Source organism: Drosophila tropicalis, unplaced genomic scaffold (genome assembly GCF_018151085.1).
Source record: "Drosophila tropicalis isolate 14030-0801.00 unplaced genomic scaffold, ASM1815108v1 contig_859, whole genome shotgun sequence".
Lineage (NCBI taxonomy): Eukaryota > Metazoa > Arthropoda > Insecta > Diptera > Drosophilidae > Drosophila > Drosophila tropicalis.
Window position 1 is genome coordinate 4,205,551 of NW_027173353.1, and position 18,022 is coordinate 4,223,572.

Genomic DNA, 18,022 nt, shown 5'->3' on the forward strand with positions numbered 1-18,022 from the left:
CTAAACGTTGACTGACACGCACGACCTATGCCAGCGAATGCCAATGCTGTGCGTTCATTTGCCAATGCCGCAAAAGTATGCAACACATTCGAAGCGAACGAAGGTAACTCCCATCGACTCTGGCTATTCAACAGGAGGCGACCCACTAATACAGGCGAAATATATGCGCAGCGCATCCAAGATAGAGAGAGAGAGAGAGAGCGCGCGAAAGAGAGTAAGTTACACTGGCGCTCTTGCAATCACCTGTTGTACTTTCGGTGCGTTTATAAACGCGTTGCCGCCATTTAGGCCTATTAAGGTCTCGGACAGTCAAGCCAGTCTATGTAATAGAATGAAATTGCAAGCTTTATTCTGACAAATTGCCAGCAAACTACCGCAAAGCAATCATTCAATTTCAAATATGTATATCTATGCTTAGCTCTGTATAAATGAGTAAAATCTAGTCTAATGTTTATTATAAATTTGGCACATTAACTGCATTCAGCGACAATTGAACACACTCAGATCCACATATTAGAGCGGAGCCAAGTAATATGCCGCGCCAGATCAGTATAGATGACAGGCTGAGTTAGATCGCAGATAGTTCCCGTAACCTGTCCGGCTGAGACAATGCCACGCAGCACCCAGACATTGTTCTCCTCTAGCATAAGTCCGCCACCCGAATCGCCTTTACATGGACCGGCACCTTTATTGTTGCTTGCACAAATGGTGTTAGCGGTGACACGGCCCTTGCTGTCGGGTAATCTCAGGCCATTAATGCACTGCTCATTTGTCAAAATATTGACTCTTGCTATTTTGGCAATTTTCGTGTTCACATTTCTCTTTTCATCGGCCCCCCAACCGGCCACATAGGACGTATGACCAGAAGGTAAATCGAGTTGATAATTATCATTCCATAGGCAAATTGGTTTTATGGTATCAGTAAAACTGTAAGAGACTTTAGTTAATTTTTTGGCCCATGGTGATTTGATCTTGTTGTGTTACTTACCTAACTGGCATATGTAATTTAAGTAGAGCTATATCTGCATCCGTCCAAGTATCACTCGAATAATGATCGTGTATCAGAATACTAGTGACCCGTCGTCGCTGCCCCGGTGCTAACAAGTCAAGGGTTTTGCGGCCCAACGAGACGGCAACTTGACTGGCAGCCACAACGTTGTTGCCAAAGCTGAAGCAATGTCCTGCTGACACCACAGTGTTTGCCGAAATTAATGTTCCACCGCACAAGAAGGCAACATCATTCGATTCACGCTGATACAGTGCCACCATCCAGGGCATCTGACGGTCATTTAAGTCCCGTCCGAAGGCAATTAATGGGCTGATCGCTGGCCCCTCACGTCCACATATGCTGTTTAAGTCAGTGGAGCTGCCAAAGATGGCTGGATTGAAACCAGCATTAGAAGTTGGTTGTGGCAACGGCCTTGCTTCCCTAAATGTTGGTACTTCAACGGCGGGACGAGGTGCTAAGGGACGCCTGGCAGGCGGTGGTGCAAACTGTGGCTCTGTTTGAAGTTCTGGTTGAAAATCTGGTTGACTTACTGGTTGTCTTGGCGGTTGTCTTGCTGGTTGTCGGCCACGCTGCAATGGTGTGGACTCAGAATGCAATTCATGCTTTAGTTCAAGAGTCCAGCTATCTGGGGGATCTATAAAATAATTTACATTTTTATATCAATGACAATATGTGCAGCCAATTTTAACTTACATATTGGAGCTTGACATAAGACATTATCATTGATAGCTATCTCAGTCAGCTTGGGCAGAATACCGGGATTGGGAAAATCGATACGATAGTTTAGGGGACGACCATTTTTTAAACTCGTTCTTATGGTGTTATCATTATCCATAATTGTCAATGAGCCGTAATCCCCCTGTAAAAACAAACACAACAATAAAAACAATAACCACATCTTATTGATTACAAATGAGTATTGGAAACTACACTAATTATGCATTAATGAAATCGATTTCTTATTCCCATGCAAGCATAAATCAAGTGGTAAATCCAAAATACGTCACCGACAATGTAATCCTAACCACTCGACTATTCAAACACAAAACATTCACAAAACCGGTTTTACGATTTGTGATTCTCGAGAGTAAAATGGAAATATCAAATGTGTTTTTTAGCTTGCGTAGGGTTTTCTACAAGCTAGCTCTTATCATCTCAATGCAATGCTCATAGAAAATACAATTTTGCATTTGCAAAGACAACAATGGGAAAATCACACCCATCGAGGCGGTTGAACGAGGTCATTGTTTGTTAAGAGCAGAACAGCAAGTAATGACAACAATCAATTGAGGGAAAGCCAATCAGCAAGCCAATGAACAACAATAAAATATTACTTCCTATTTGACCATAAAGTGGTTTAGTTAGTTGATGGTTAGTAGATTGACTTAAACTTACCCCAATGGGAGGAACACGCTGCGAAAACTTGACTTCAAGTTTATTATCACTAAGTTCTGGATTTAGGGGAAGTGCAATGTGTCCTATATACTGTTGTTCGTGGGCTAGATATTGAAAGATCTGTGGACAGGCTATTGGAGGAATGTTTTGGCCGAAATTCCTGCTAAGCTGCAGCAAAACCAGTAAGAAATGGAACACTAGCGTATGTATTTGTGGTTGACGCATATTTAGTATAGGAATTTCTGCTAGAAATTTGTAAATTAAATTAAATGCACTCGAACGCGAACCGCACTCGACGAGTGTGTAGCTATTAATGATTTGTATTCTGTTTCAGATTTAGTAACGACTGAGAATCGATCTATTAACTAAAAGATAATAGTCTCTCACTCTCTCTCTCTCTCGTCTTCTTCCTCTGTCTCTCTCTTTAAACTTGAAAGAGGCAGCAACGTCATTAATTAGTTGGTTATACTCTATAACATTAGCGAGATCAATTAATTCCCAAAGTGTATACAAATGATATAGCCCATTGAATTGTAGAAATGAGCCGGGCTTAGAGTATTGAAAAGTTCGTTAATACATGTGCTTTTTTCCTGTTTGTATTGGTTTGGTTTCTTGTTGCTTTTTGCTTAAGGCCATGATTAATGAATCGCATATTTTATTAGCCGTATCAGGTGGCATTTGAAGTTACCTGATTTAACGCTTGGTTTTCTCCCATTTTATGTTATTTATTAACACAAAGTATCAGTTAAGTTGAACCAAAATGTTTTTTTTATTTTTATTAGAATACCTTCTTTACATTTTAAAGGAATTAAGGAGGGAAGAGAACGGGGTGGCGCATCAATCCCACATGCTTTCACGGACCCAGGCAATATGTTTGGCCACATCCGTGTAGACAACCGGCAGTTTGAGGTCGCAGGTGTGCTCCTCAACATTTATCGCACCACCCACCACAATTCCACGCAGTACCCAAATGTCATTTTCTCTCACCATAAGACCGCCACCGGCATCAGATGAACATGGTCCGGACCCGACTTTCTTGGCACAGATTGTATTCTGTTGGATCAGGCGACCGGGCAGCTCTTGCCTGCATCTTGGTGCAACGACAATGTCTGTGTCAGTGACCCTTGCCACATCGGTATTCTCATTGCCTTTGCCATCGGGTCCAAAGCCAGCCACATAGGATTTCTGTCCTTGTGGCAATTCCAAGCGATAATTTGTGTTCCACAGACAAATAGGAACTATGTAGTTCGTGAATCTAGATTTTAAAGACTCATGATTACTGCTTAACAAACATGAATCGCAACCTACCCGACACTTCTTTCCAGTCGAATTAAAATTATGTCGTTTAAAAATACATTCAGATCGTAGTCTTTGTGGTATCGTAGCTCGGCAACATTTACGAGTTCACCATCATCCGCCCAAATATCCAAGTTGTTGCGACCCATCGAAACGGCTGTGCGACTTGCTGGCAGATCGCGCCCTGGATGACGAAAGCAATGTGCAGCCGAAATGACAGTGGATTTGGATACCAGAGTACCGCCGCAGAAGAAACCTAAGCCATTATCTTGACGTTTCTCGAACAGACCGACCAGCCATGGCAATTGACCAGCCTCTAAGGCAATGCCCCCAAAAATTAGAGGAGTCGATGTTAACCTTTCCCGGCCACAAACATCACTAAGCCGATCGGAGCCAAACGATGGCTCTGCCAAATTTGGTCGTGGTGGTACTTGCTGTGGCTCTAACGGTCTTCGTTGCGACGTTTGCCGCCAGTCCGAGCTAAACGATGGCTCTGTCACATTCGGACCAAATGGTTGTAGTGCTGGTAGTTGCTGTGGTTGTAATGGTCTTTGTAGCGGCGTTTGCTGAACTGGAGCCAAAGGTCGTCTTTGTGGAATCGAGATAGGACCTTGGCTCGAGAAAGCGAGCGGAACAATCGAGGAGGTTAACGTAAAAGACAAAGAAATTGATGTTGTTGGTCCGGAATCTGAAACATATTGGAAATTAAGTTAAAAGCCCTTTAACAAATTAGATCAATAACACTCACATTTCGAGGCACTGCAGATTTGTAAATCGTTTAATCTAATACTTGTCAGCTTTGGTGGCAAATGGGGCATTGGAAAGTCGACACGATAATGAATTGGCCAACCATTGCCTAAATTAACTTTTTGCGCTTCAGCATCATCCGTCACCGATATTCCACCAGCATTTTCCTGCGGGTGACATAAAATTAAAAGAGAGACAAAGAGAGAAAGAGAGAGAGACAGAGAGAGTAAACCCAGATTCAGATGTCATTGCAATCGCATTCGCAACAAAGACAACGCCGATAAGCGTTGGGGGGAAAACCATACACACCAATCGAAAGTAGCCATCCTGTGAGAATTCCAGCAAAATCGTATGGTTTTTCACCCGCGGATCGTGTCTTATTGAGAGTATTCCGATATATTGGCCACGATATCCCTGATATTCAAACAAATCGGGACAGGCAACATATGGTAATTGCGCCACACATTTTCCAAATTGACATAATATTAAGAACAATGCAAACAGTGAGAGACTTTGTTGCATTTTTTCTTTATATATTTACTTATGCAATCAATTCCACACCCGAAGTGAATTCTCGAACCTCGCTCATTGAGCGTCGATCGGCTAATGTTTTGTATATTGTTTATAAGTAGCCGATCGAGTCTCTCTCAGGGAAAACCAGATGCTGGGCGTAGTAAACAGTTGGGTCCATTCAATAAATAAAATCACATATCTGCTAATGCAAAATATTGTTCAGAGTATTCTGTAATCGGCTTGATGGCACTTATGTTAATCAGTAATGAATCTTAAATGTGTTTAATATTTGATTTCGTGACAATGAACAAGTAATTCGTCTCGAACTTTTTGCCATTGTTCCATAATCAATTGATTTATCAATATTTATTTGTGAGTGGATATTTTTGGCCAATTCTCAGCAAAACGTTAGTCATTCCTTGCACTGAATAGCTGTAAAACTGAACCTTCAATCTAACCAGTTTTCCTGTATAGTCAATAACTTGTATTAAGCAATGGCAAATTGTTTAACATAAATTTTATTTTATCTAATATTCAAAATGTCAACTTAACTTATAGATTAATATAGCTATCTTACGTTTTCATTTATCCAAGATACGTGTTCAGATAGATCGCAATAGAGAACATATTGATCGAGAGAACATTGTCCATTGGTGCCTCGTTCGCCTAGGGACACAATGCCACGGAGTAGCCAGCGATTATTTATTTTGACCATCAGGCCACCTCCAGAATCCCCAATACATGGACCCGATCCATCCCTGTTGCCAGCACAAAGAGTCCTCTTTGTTATCCTTTGTACGGCTACCCAGCTAGTTAAACACTCTGCCATCGTGACTATTCTTGCCTCTGCTACTCGGGGGAATTGAGACATTGTGTTGCCGTTCTCATCTTTGCCCCATCCAGCCACTGATCCGGAAACAGCTACCGTTTTACTGTCGCTCTCCTGCCATAGACAAATCGGGCTAATAATGTCATCGAAACTGAAAAATATTAAATCAAATCGAGGGAGTTTTGAAAAACATACGGAAATTAGGATATGAAATGTAACCTACTCGACTGTTTTATGCATGGTTAAGATGGCAATATCTGCATCAGCAGTTGTGAGTGTGGAAAACTCAGGATGGACTAGTATACCCGTAACCTTTCGTTTCACGGCCCCGTCCTCTATAAAATCATTCAAATCATACCGTCCCAGTTCGACTTGAACGTGATCCTCTTTTATCTTGTACACACAATGGCCTGCCGTGATGACCTGAGTTCGCGAAACTAACGAGCCACCACATTTAAATTGTAATGAAAAATGCTCCGTGTGATAGATTGCGGCCAGCCATGGGTAGCCTCCACGCGGAAACGGTGTGCCGTTGTGTATAAAAGGAGTTACTCTACCTTGAAATCCGCATCCGCGCAAGCCATTTGACGGAGGGGTGAAGCTTGGCTGGAATACTGGTGGAGATGATGCAGGTGGTGGTGGTAGCTTTGCAGGTGGACTTGGAGGTGGTGGTGTTGCGGATGGAGGTTCTAGTCTCGCAGTGGCAGTTGTAATGTCTGCTATGCCTGGCCTAAACTCCCAGATTGAAGGCGCAGATTGAGGTGACAACGTATCGCCAACGGTGGGCCAACGAACTGGCGGCGGATCTCTGTTACTTGTTTCCACTATTGGTACACGTTGCCATGGTAACTGACCAGTTTGATCGAAAAATAGTGTCTTCACAATCACATCGGGCTCATCATCAGCAAAGGGATTAAATATTGCTGATGACGTTGGTGGCTTCGATCCAATCCTGCCAGAGACGTGAAGTTCGTAGAAACGATTAAAGTAGGTATTTGGTGGATTATCTAAAACAGAATAACATTATCGTGGGGGGATCGTCAAGAGGGGTAGGAGCGGATTTACTCACATTCACTAGCCGTGCAGAGGGTTGCATCGTTGAAAGCTAAACGCGTCAGTTTTGGCAAGATACCCGTTGTCGAATGTGGCCATAGGGTAATCCGAAACTTTGGGCTGGCCACATTGCTCCGAATAGTCTGTACATCGGGATATGGCAAAATGCCGCCAACAACTGCTTGCTGCGGAATGTGGAAAAACCGAGATGTGAACAAGCTAAATACAACCTGTCATATACTTAGCCCATACATTTTGCTGGTCTCTCTGCGCGAAACGTACGTCGACTCGATTGCGGCCCTGCACTATGGTGGGCAGGGTAACTTCTCCCTCAAAGCTATCCCCGTTATTAACATACTGAAAGTACTGGGAACACGAATTCTCCGGTAAAATTTGACCATGACTTGTGGCCAAAATGATGACTATAACGGGCCAATTCAGACCCATTGTGTAAGTTATTTCTTTAGATCTGTTTTTTTGTTCTATTGTTTTTTTGTGGTGAATATCGAGTTCCGCCTGCGCTCTTCAGTAATTGTTCACTGCGCACGCGACAAGCGTCGATTGATATTAAAAACGGCTACAGATGCTTCATTATTTTGCTCAGAGAACATTGAGTCACTATGCTAAATGAACGAACTGGTAATTCTGCCTCGTGTAGCGTTGATAAAGCTGATAGAACAGAGACAACTCTTCATTACTCTTGAGTGGAACCCCTTGAACTCAACGACTTGTCTTTTTTATATTTTAAAATCGTGTTTACTACTATGACTACTCATTTAAATTGTGTTGTATTTATAAACAGCAAACAAAAGATACTCATCATCTCTCAGTCTACTAATAACTGCTCTCCGGCTTGCAACTTGCCATCAAAACAAAGCGATAACTTACACGACCCCTGCACAGGACAACAAAATTTGAGAGATGTGTAATGAGATGGTGACTAAAACGAGTTCACAAATGACAGGCCCCCAATGAATCCATTAATTTATGCAAATGGATATCTATTTTAATCGGGAAATACACAAAAATTGAAACTATTTAAATGTGCTTTCGCTTTTATTAAGAATTTCTTAGTTTTTATGGCATCAATTTGAACGATTGATTTATGGTAAATTAAACGGTTGGCTTCTTGTCTTGGCTTATGTCATATTGATTGTTCAACATCATCTCTAAAAATACCTGTTTACCTCTATGTATGGGTGTGTATGTTAAGGTGCTTTACCTGTTTAGGGCAGTCTCCGGTTCTCGGGGAAATTATCTGACAATATTTTGCTCAATCCAGGTCAAATGGCTGGCCACATCACAGTAGATCACGAAACGAGATAGATCGCAGTTATCTCCACGGCGCTGAGCCAGCGAGACAATTCCACGGACTAACCATCGTTCGTTGCGCAATATCATCAATCCGCCACCCGAATCGCCTAGACAGGGTCCATGTTCCTGACTATTGCCAGCGCAGATTGTGCGGGGGGTAAGGAAATCCTTTGCTGTAACCATTTCACGCAGGCACTCCTCTCTTGTCACAGTTCGCACGCGGACTGTCTTGGGGAATTGAGTTTCCTTGCCATTCTCATCAAGGCCCCAACCCGCCACAGCAGCCACATCGTTGTCATCCATGCCCAGATGTGTGTTCCTGGTCCACAAGCAAATCGGCCTTATATAGTTCGAGTATACCACAGTTTCGGTTAACACCAGCAAGCCCACATCCGAATCTGGCACCACATTGCCAATAAAGTCCGGATGAGTTCGCACACTTTGCACTCGCATTAGGGTGGCTCCCTTTTCGGGATTCATGTTACGATCGTGTCGTCCCAAATAGACTCTCAAGCGATCAGGCTCCATATTGTAAATGCAATGGGCAGCCGTGATGACGGTACGTTTTGAGACTAATGTGGTTACACATCGATAAACCAAATCCGTGGAGCCCGCATAGAGAGCCGCAAGCCATGGGAAGCGTCCTCTGGGTAGAATTTCTCCGCCAGCCTGCAGAGCTGCAAATCCCTCCACGCCGCATTCATCCAAACTATTTGACGGACTGTCCACATGTATGGTCTCTGGTTTAAAGAATCCTTGCAGAAAGGGATTGCTCTGCCAAATGTTATTGTTGCTGCTGCCGCCAACGCTACCGCCACCGCCGCTGTTGAAACTTGGTAGACGTATTGGTATTCTTATTGGTGGTGGAGTGGGTGCCGGTGTCGGCTTTTGATATACCACCGTATAATGTCCCGCATTTTGAGTATTTGTTGAGACAGATATGTGCTGCTTTCGGGTCATTGTGGTTGAGGGAGCTCCATCTGTTTGCAATAAAACCAATAAAGAAACGTTTAATGATTTTACATTAAGAAAACCGGTTATAAGAAGCGATCGCACAAAATCGCATACATATATTCGAATTCACAATGCCCTGCAGTTATTAACTAATTATTCTTTTAGCCGGCTAAAACTCATAGCTGCTTCTCAGGTGTTTCCCAGTTGGATAATTTCTTAAGTTAAAGGTTTTCCCGCGCATCATTACTTACATTCGCTGGCCGTGCAATACACTTGTCCATTTAATTCGACTCGCACTATTTTTGGCAATTCATCATTGAAATTATCAAAAGTCACATAGCTCTCGCCTCGTCCACCGGCAAACATATTCGCGTAGGCTTTCTCCTTGTTTGGATACGGATGCAAATTGCTCACAGTTCCAGCCTTAAAAAAAATACACAAATGTGATTATTGCACTGACATTCTGTGTGTTTTGTGTGGACTAACCAGATTTGATCCATGGGCCACAAAGCGTACGACCCAATCCAAGCTTATCAGGCCATCTTGTGGGGGCGTGACACGACCTATCCACCGATCATTAAAACGTTCATAGTGAAAGATATTGCCACAATTATTTGGTGGCAGGCGCTGAGCTAGAGCTATGCCTAGACAAAGACTTAGTAAGAGAAGGCCCAAAGCGTTGCTCATTGAACCGATGCTGATTGAAGCTGAGCACAGACTAAACGAGCTTCTCATTTGATGATTAGCCAGCTCGAAGGCTGTGTATGGAATCGGGTTCGAGGCAGCAGCATGCGATAAAGCGGCAACGTTAAGTTCTATGCAGGTTGTGGAACTCCCCAAAGGCAAATATGTACACAGCATTACTCTTCCCAGAGCTACCAGAGCTACCAGAGATGGGAACAGGTTTGGCGGGCTTTCCCCAGCATTGTCCACTTACAAGGCCAGGCAGACCAATTTTTTGCAAGAAATAATAGCGAATTCTCTCTTCCTCTCTTCCACATTTCTCTCTCTCTCTCTCTCTATCGATTCAAATATCACTGGCTTACTCTTTCAATTTGCCCATCTCACAACTATTCTTATCAACAAATGTTTTGCTTACATACATATGAATAGATTTGTTTTTTATTTTGAGTTTAATTCTAAATATACATATTGTATGGTTGAGTATTTGCTGATGACTCAAACTGGTTTGCCTAGATCGTTGCGTTGAGTCTCATACAATCAGTGAAACGGGTTATTAATAATTCTAATAAGTTGTCTTACATTACGTATACGTCAGAGTGGCCTGCTCTCCCATTTCCTCCCCCCTTTCTCTTACTATCTCTGGCGCTCTTTTCCTCTCCCCGGTCTCTCTCTCTCTCTTTCTCCCACTCTCTAGTTCCTCTGTGCGTTGTATTTGAAAAAGTTTTCGCAGTCGCCGCAATTTTCGTTTTCGTTTTGGCGTTTTTAGAAGAAAAGTTTAAGTTCTTATCAGACGACAGGGCAACTTTTAATAATATAATGCAATGTTTATGCGAATGTGTATTGAAAATGATGTAGCAACAACGCATTTGTAAAACTTTTCACAACAAAAAATATATATATATATAATTCTATATATATGAATATACGTATAGGTATAACACAAGAAAAAAAACACACAAGCGCACCCAAACTCAATTTTAGCTGCAAGCCCAAGTGTCTGTTGTGGCCTCCATTGTTGTCGAAGCGAGGGCTCCTTCTTTCTCTGCCAGCAACTTTTATAATCAGTTCAAGTTTGTTAAGCTTTTGTGGTAATTTGTTGAGATTTGGAGCAAATTTTTCTTAGGTTTCTCTGTTCTTATTTGCAGCAAATAAAATTATGTCTCACCTCTGTTGTCCCACCCATCTACGGACTGCTGGGAATGGCAGTAGGGCGTGCGGCCATTGGCATATTAAGACATCCGATATCCGACCAATGGCTGGTGTATTGGCTTCCTTATGAAACAGGAAGGGAAACGTCAGGAAATGCATGTTGCTGTCGATTTTGCCATGACGGGCACTCAAAACACAAATTGTGCGGAATTTGCAGCGTATTGAGACCTAATTGGACCCCAAGACATGGTACTTGAAGTCAATGGGTAATTTGCTGCAAGGCTCAATTAGGAATTTCGCAGTTGAAGACCTGAGTTTGCCGGTGCGCCAAGTATATGAAATACAAAATCAATCTATGTATGTGTGGGAGTGTGTATGTGTGCGTATGTGTGTTTGTTTTCAGGTTTCTATAACGTTAACTTCGTCGCAGAATTTTATACTTATCACAGGTGCAAAAGCCACGGCACTGCGAGAATACAAAGACGAACGATTCGCTGCAGTCCTTGAGTAACTTCATCTTCTTGGCATGCTCAAAGCCTTCCTGCAACGAGCACTGCAACTCGTCGTGCCACGAGTTCTCTGCCGTCTCCTCACGCAGTAATGTGTGAAAGACATTGAGCAAATGAAGACGACGTTCGACACGTGGACAACGGACTAGCACCAGCATTTTTACATACGGACTAAATTTAATCCAACGCTGGAAGTCATCTACACATATTTCATTGCCAGCATCAATCAGCATCAGTTGACAATTATGGACATTAATGTCCTGAAGAATATGCAGCTCGAAGGGTTGCTTAAAGCATTTACGCAACTCATGTGTCAACTCAAAGCCAAGTTTCGGTATTTTCATAGTCCAGGGATATGAACGATTGGCAAACTCATAGGCTAACCTATGGCAGCGATTCTCCTTTTCTCGCAGATAAGTAATCTCCTTATCCACTCGACGTATAGCCAGAGATCCGCTATTCTCGTAATCGCCATGAGCTGGATTGCTCATTTGCTCAGCTGCCTCATTGGCTGCCAGCTCTGCTTCCTCTTCGGAGGCATCTTGACGTTTGGCTGCCTCACAGCAACGCAAATCATGTGGCATCAAATATTCTGGATAGCCCACCTTGGCCAAGAATGTATGCCAATAGAGTTGATTGAATTTCTTCGTTGGTATGAAATAATCGGCTGCTGTGCTCTCAACACGACACTTATTCTCATCCAGCAAAACGGGCCAAAGGTCCTCAAAGAATGTGCTGCCCAATGTGGTGTGTGAGCTCTCCTGTCTGCTGCTATCCAGGCAGCTCTTATTGTTGTTCATTTTGTCCACTTGGAATTTCTATTATTGTAAGTAATTTCGTGTGCTTTGTGACAATTCTGAGTATATGAGTATGTGTGCCTAAGACCTATACAGATTTCAGTTTCTATATGACAGTGTCTCAAATACAGGGATATACACTTCCACCCCTTGGCATCTAGCTGAGGAATGCTTTTCAGTCAACCAACGAACCACTGTCTAACATATGCGCAACAATTTGGTTTTATTATCAGCACATAAATCAACTGCTATGGCTACTGTTGCTTCTACTGCTGCTGCCTCTCTCTTTTCTGATGATGACCTACACGCCCTTTTATATTGAGTATACTCTTTATACTCTATCAAGGTGTCTGTACGTTTTTTATTCCCATCAATCTGTCTGCTTAGTGAATTTCTGATTTTGGAAAGCATTTCCTCTGCAACTTTCTTTGTATCGTCTTTAAAAGGATTATAAGTCTACACTTCACAAGCTAATTGTTTAGCTGACAACAAAATTATCTTTGTCCATAGATATTTAAGAGATATTCATTGACATCAAAATTCAAATACTCAAGTATGAAATTTAAAAATAGGAAATGAATGGAATGAATGAATGGAGCCAGAGGGCTCCGTTTACTTTTTCATAATCTTGTGGACTAAGTGCAGAGTAACATTTAGTCGACCAGGTTGGATTGCAAAATTGTTGTTTTGTTTATATTTTTGAGCACAATTTATGCGCGCTCACAGCGATACCAGAACAATAACAACAACAACAACGACACGAAAAAGAACAACAACAATTTGCGTAAATTTTATGACGTTTTCTGTCGTAGGTAGTCAACCAATGCTCATGTTCCTTTCCCTTGCTCCACCATTTCATCACCGTCATTGGCATTGCTATCGCCATCGCCGATCATTGTCATTTTATGAGCTAAGCTGAGTTCTGTTTGATTTTTATGAAGGAAATGTAGTGAGGAGCAAAAAGATGGTCACGATTTTCATCATGCGCGAAAAGTGTGGAATGGAGGGAGGGGGGTGGTGAAGGAGAAGGGAGCATCAGTTAGGAGTTTTCGGGCTCATTAGCTTTTATGACTTTGATTTTATTGCCACAGCATTGCTGATGTTGGCTGTGCTTTAATTTTGGCAATCGAAATCAAGAAAAAACAAAAACGTTGCATATCACAATGGGCAAGCAAACATCATCAAAGGTCTTTGTGTGTGTGTGTGTGTGTGTGTATCCGTATCCACATTTGTGCCATAAATTTTCATAAATCAATTGTGCGTGCTATTTTTTAACACGCTTTCGTCGAACAACTCGAATTCAAAATCAAACCCAAAATCAAAAGGAAAAAAAGAATTTTCTTTCGATTTTTTTTTTTTGGTATGCTATGTTTAGGTTGTTCAGATTTATACGCACAATTATCTTAGGGGCAGAAACGAATATAAAATACCAAAGAAAGAAACAAAATAAACCAAAATGTGCGTGTGGAGAAGAAAAAAGTGAGTGACGAATGCTTATTTTACGCTTCAATTTTCAACAAACTTATTGCAAATGTGATTTTTGTTGTTGTTTTTCGGAGGCGTCGATGTGAAAATTTGATTTGTGCCTTCAAGCAGAAGCTTTCGTTTTAATTTAATTCCATGCGGCTTTTCCTCATATACAATACGCACATACATACATATGTGGACATATATGTATGTATGTGTGTGTTGTGTGTTTTGTGTTGAAGTGAAGGTACCATGTGCACTGAAACTGGAAGATTTATGGCAAACCGATTTGGCAGCTGCTGCCAGAAGGCATAAGCGTAGCAAGGATCTCCAAAATATATTTACTCTTGCATCCCCTTAAAAAATTCCACAAATAAACAAGAATACAAATAGTAAGAATTTTACAACTTTAAGAAAAGATAAATTTAAAATGAGTTAAACAAAAGTTTGGAGACATGAATTAGGGGATTGTTTAAATAATTAATAAATTATATCCTTATTGGTAGGTAATTAGTTTTAGTTATATTCTATAAATGATCCGATCCCCGATGACTTGCCAATGGGTTTTTTAAGACCTTTCGTTCATCATATTAAGAAAGGTCTTATTTCAACATTTGTGTCCTGGTTCGTCTACTTTTCGTCATTTTTTGTTTGGTTGGTTTTTTTTCACTCTATTAAAAAACGCGAAGACAACTTTGTCCGCGACCCACCGACAGCCTGCAGGCGAAAAGGCAACCCAAAGAAAAATGATAATATAAAAATTTATGTGTATATTTATTGTATTTTATTGAGGCACTTAAAAAGCAGCGCAGTCAACAAGCTGTAAGAGAATACTGACAGGGAAAAAAAGTACGCAAAAAAACAACAACATAAAAAAAAGCAAAGGAAAAACAAGCAAAAACAACTGAGAAGCTATATTGACATAAAAGCCAATCATTTTAAAATAGCTTTAAGCCGAGGGAGCAACAACAAGAAAGAGAAACAGAAAGAGAGAAGGTGAGCTAGCGAATGAAGGAGATGGAGAGAAAACATCAAAAAGAACAGAGGAAAAAATGCTCAAAGAAAAACAACAAATTTCTAGCCAAATTTAAGACCACAGTGAGAAAGTTTGTTTATTTCTTTTTACTAAAAGTTGATTTAGTTATGCATTTGAAGAAATACCAAAGAGAGAGAGAGAGAGAGAGAAAAAAACACAGGAATATGCTGAAATGGCAACAAAAGCCACAGGCAACCAATGGAAATATTTTCAGATGCACCAGAAAAAGGCAGTGGGAAAGGGAACCATCACCTTGCTCATGCACTTTAACCTCATTCAAAAGCAAAGTGGTACCAGGGTAGTTGGTTTTATGCGTACTGCATTTCGGATTGCATTGCATACATAAATAATCACAAATGCCAGAAATTTGCAAGTGAAATTCATGAGATCTGGCATTCATTCGGTATGCAGAAACGACAGAGAGATGTTGCTGTTGCCGTTGCCTTTGCCGACACTATGGCCAAAAATCTGAACTTTAACATGGTGAATCAATCAAATTATCACTCAAGCATAAGACACATGATTGATGTAGTCGCCAGGCATCAATCATCGGATCGAGGAATTCGAGTGCAATGTTCTACTACTACTACTTCTTGCCAAAGTGGATGTAATCAACGGCCCAAGTCAAGTGCAGAGCTTGGCATTTATTAATGTTCGAGCAACGTGAAGGCAAAGGCAATGGCAAAGGCAGAGAAAATCGCAAATAACATTTCTCAAACTTGGTCCAACATGAGTGCAACAAATCCAATTCAAGTTTGAGCAAGAGCAAATTCCTTAATATTTGTAGGTAAATATTTGTAACTAAAAGCATAGCATACATTTCAGCGTAAGGCATTTAATAGAAAAAGTTTACTTTTATTGAAATTTTTATGCTGCCCTTTCGTATTATTGTATGAAAGAGGACATAGATAAGTGTGTGTGTGTGTGTGTGTGTGTGGGTGTATGTATGTACATATGCTTAAATGGCTGTGTGCGTGTGATTTACCTCAACACAGTTCAAGGATACAATATAATTGAAAGCAAAACAAAAGGCACAAACCAAAGACTCAAAAGGCACAAGACAAAGTGTTTCTAAAGCTTATTGTCGGGCCTGTGCCTGTGCCAGAGTCTGTCTGGGCTGTCTCTATGTACCAATGAGTTTCGTGTTGAATAGCAGCATTATCGTCGTCATCATCATCATCATCACCTTCTGTGGCTGTTGTTGTTGCTAAAACATGCGTCTGATGTGGGCGTAATGAATTTCTGGTTAGTCTGGAATTTGCTCAATTTAATTATTATGGCACTAAAGGTCACAACAAAGAATTCTTGATAATAATAATAGCCAAAAACAAGAACATCAATGCAGCCGGGATTAATAACACTTTAGGTGTTGAAATAACTTTCTTCAGCTGCTGTGGCAAATTCAATTTAATTTAACACATGAGATTTGCGGATGCAGCAGCAACATGGCGAACATTTGTCATAAGCCATATGGGCAAATCAAATGTGCAACGTTAAGCGTAAAACTTTTACCGCAACTTGTAAAAGAAAGTTCCACTCACTCACACATTTTTGCTCCTTCTTACATTTTGTTCGCTTCTCTCCACTCCACAAGAAGTCGTTCTTGGGCGAGGGTAGACACAAAACAACGTCGTTTTCACGCTTGCCTTGTCAAGTGAAACCAATTTGTGCATTTTGTCTGCATCAGCGAAGGCATCCGCAAGAGCCACTATATCCGCAACCGCATCCGCATCCGCAAGACGCATTGTTCAGCTGTCCCAGTAGTTGACTTGAACATGTTGCACTTACTTACTTGCAGGCAAAAGTGCTGGAATTTATTTAATTTCAAGTTTTAATCGATTTTCGTAGCGTGCTCTTAAAAATTTAGTTTAAAACAGCATAGAGTGAAAAATATTTTGTGTGAGATTTTCAAGTCGAAAATAATGACAATAAGTGAGTGATTAAGGCATCGTTTACACCTGAGTATCCCTGCCATTAAGTTGTTTGGTGGCCAATTTAAGCACTTGCATCTTAAGTGCAGCTTAGTGTAGACTCAACTTTGAGGTTTGCCATTGCCAGCAAACACACCGCAGGCTCTTAATGAGCCTCATCAAGGCGGAATATCAGAATGCTTGTTTCTCTATGTCTGTGTGTGTGTGTGTGTGTCTTTGGCTTTCTTGATGACCAAACTGACTTGGGGTCAGTTTTGCAACACAAAATGTGCCAACATTAGCTCTGGCTCTGATGTGGACATTCAGTTGAATGGTGTTTTGGTTATAGCTTTGTTGGTTAAGTGCACGTCCTTGGGCAGTAAATCGAATGTGAAAGCCAAGTTTAGGCCTTAGAACAAGCCAAATATTTGCACAAACTAACTGACACTCAAGAAATCAACATCAAACTATCAACTAACTTTCAAAAGACATCTTGGAATTGATTTGACCCTAAATTTTGGCAATATATATTATATTTTAAATTTCGATTGTCACTCGAATATAAAACACTCATTTCAAAATAAAACACCACCAATTTTCAATTTAAAAATATTTATTTTTTTATATCTCTCCCATAATCTACTCTTTGCGTGCGTCTCTTTCCTTTCCTTGTCTTTATCCTTTGTTCATTTTATTTTCTTTCCGCTTATATTCTTGTGTTTGCACTTTGCAAAGATTACCAATTTAAATAAAAATTCACGCCTGTCCATTATTTAAATAAAAAACAAAAAAAAAAAGGAACAAAACAAATGCCAGCTACCGTATTGTGGTTGGTGTGTCATCAATATATGCGTTCCCCCCGGTCCAGGCAAATGTCTGTGGCTGTCTGTGTGTGTGTGTAGATGTATTTGTGGGTAAGTGTATGTGTGTGGGTGTATGAGTGTGCTCGTAAATCAATATTTAAACTGTGTACGCTCGTTTAGTCTTCGCCAGTGCTCACTTCAGTCCAGCCATCGTTTAAAAATAAAACCCAAACTCATTCAACTCGTTCAACGACTCAATAAATGTTGCAAATGCGCTCGTTGTCGCTGTGGCTTGTTGTTTGCTTTTATTTATATTATATACCTACATATATACCATGAACATTGAGGGGAGTGGTGGAAGGAGAAGGGGAAGGGGAAAGGAAGCGCCCGAGTGTAGAAGAGAAACCGAGTTCTATCCATTCATTCACATTCGCTCCAGTCGAGTGTGGTACAAATTTCGTTTCATCTGGCAAGCAACAGAAACATTTCAAAACACTATTTATCTTTATTTTCTCTCTTTCTCTATCTATATATCTGTCTGTCTTTCTGTGTGTCTG

At 41.0% G+C, this 18,022-nt stretch overlaps 5 protein-coding genes across 6 annotated transcripts; all 5 read right to left on the reverse strand.

The window, feature by feature from the left end:
• Positions 1 to 433: 433 nt before the first annotated feature.
• On the reverse strand, positions 434 to 2,700 carry LOC137582690 (serine protease 33). Its single transcript, XM_068297328.1, has 4 exons — positions 2,405 to 2,700; positions 1,703 to 1,868; positions 989 to 1,643; positions 434 to 927 (listed from the first exon to the last, which is right to left on the reverse strand). The coding sequence occupies exons 1-4, from the start codon at positions 2,627 to 2,629 to the stop codon at positions 501 to 503; spliced, it is 1,473 nt and encodes a 490-aa protein (XP_068153429.1). The 5' UTR covers positions 2,630 to 2,700; the 3' UTR covers positions 434 to 500.
• A 449-nt stretch (positions 2,701 to 3,149) lies between these two features.
• LOC137582689 (proclotting enzyme-like) lies at positions 3,150 to 5,036 on the reverse strand. The gene is made up of 4 exons (XM_068297326.1): positions 4,757 to 5,036; positions 4,449 to 4,614; positions 3,713 to 4,388; positions 3,150 to 3,659 (listed from the first exon to the last, which is right to left on the reverse strand). The coding sequence occupies exons 1-4, from the start codon at positions 4,967 to 4,969 to the stop codon at positions 3,242 to 3,244; spliced, it is 1,473 nt and encodes a 490-aa protein (XP_068153427.1). The 5' UTR covers positions 4,970 to 5,036; the 3' UTR covers positions 3,150 to 3,241.
• A 426-nt stretch (positions 5,037 to 5,462) lies between these two features.
• Positions 5,463 to 7,386, reverse strand: Sp212 (Serine-peptidase 212). The gene is made up of 4 exons (XM_068297324.1): positions 7,095 to 7,386; positions 6,859 to 7,027; positions 6,013 to 6,796; positions 5,463 to 5,940 (listed from the first exon to the last, which is right to left on the reverse strand). The coding sequence occupies exons 1-4, from the start codon at positions 7,287 to 7,289 to the stop codon at positions 5,529 to 5,531; spliced, it is 1,560 nt and encodes a 519-aa protein (XP_068153425.1). The 5' UTR covers positions 7,290 to 7,386; the 3' UTR covers positions 5,463 to 5,528.
• A 491-nt stretch (positions 7,387 to 7,877) lies between these two features.
• Positions 7,878 to 9,861, reverse strand: LOC137582691 (CLIP domain-containing serine protease B15). The gene is made up of 3 exons (XM_068297329.1): positions 9,597 to 9,861; positions 9,362 to 9,533; positions 7,878 to 9,136 (listed from the first exon to the last, which is right to left on the reverse strand). The coding sequence occupies exons 1-3, from the start codon at positions 9,843 to 9,845 to the stop codon at positions 8,097 to 8,099; spliced, it is 1,461 nt and encodes a 486-aa protein (XP_068153430.1). The 5' UTR covers positions 9,846 to 9,861; the 3' UTR covers positions 7,878 to 8,096.
• Positions 9,862 to 10,475: 614 nt separating this feature from the next.
• Positions 10,476 to 12,347, reverse strand: LOC137582694 (uncharacterized). Of its 2 annotated transcripts, none has more exons than XM_068297334.1 (2): positions 10,960 to 12,347; positions 10,476 to 10,493 (listed from the first exon to the last, which is right to left on the reverse strand). In XM_068297334.1, the coding sequence occupies exon 1, from the start codon at positions 12,250 to 12,252 to the stop codon at positions 11,359 to 11,361; it is 894 nt and encodes a 297-aa protein (XP_068153435.1). In that variant the 5' UTR covers positions 12,253 to 12,347; the 3' UTR covers positions 10,476 to 10,493; positions 10,960 to 11,358. The 2 variants fall into 2 exon arrangements, with proteins under 2 accessions (XP_068153435.1, XP_068153434.1); XM_068297333.1 differs by lacking the exon at positions 10,476 to 10,493 and adding an exon at positions 10,670 to 10,874.
• Positions 12,348 to 18,022: the final 5,675 nt, after the last annotated feature.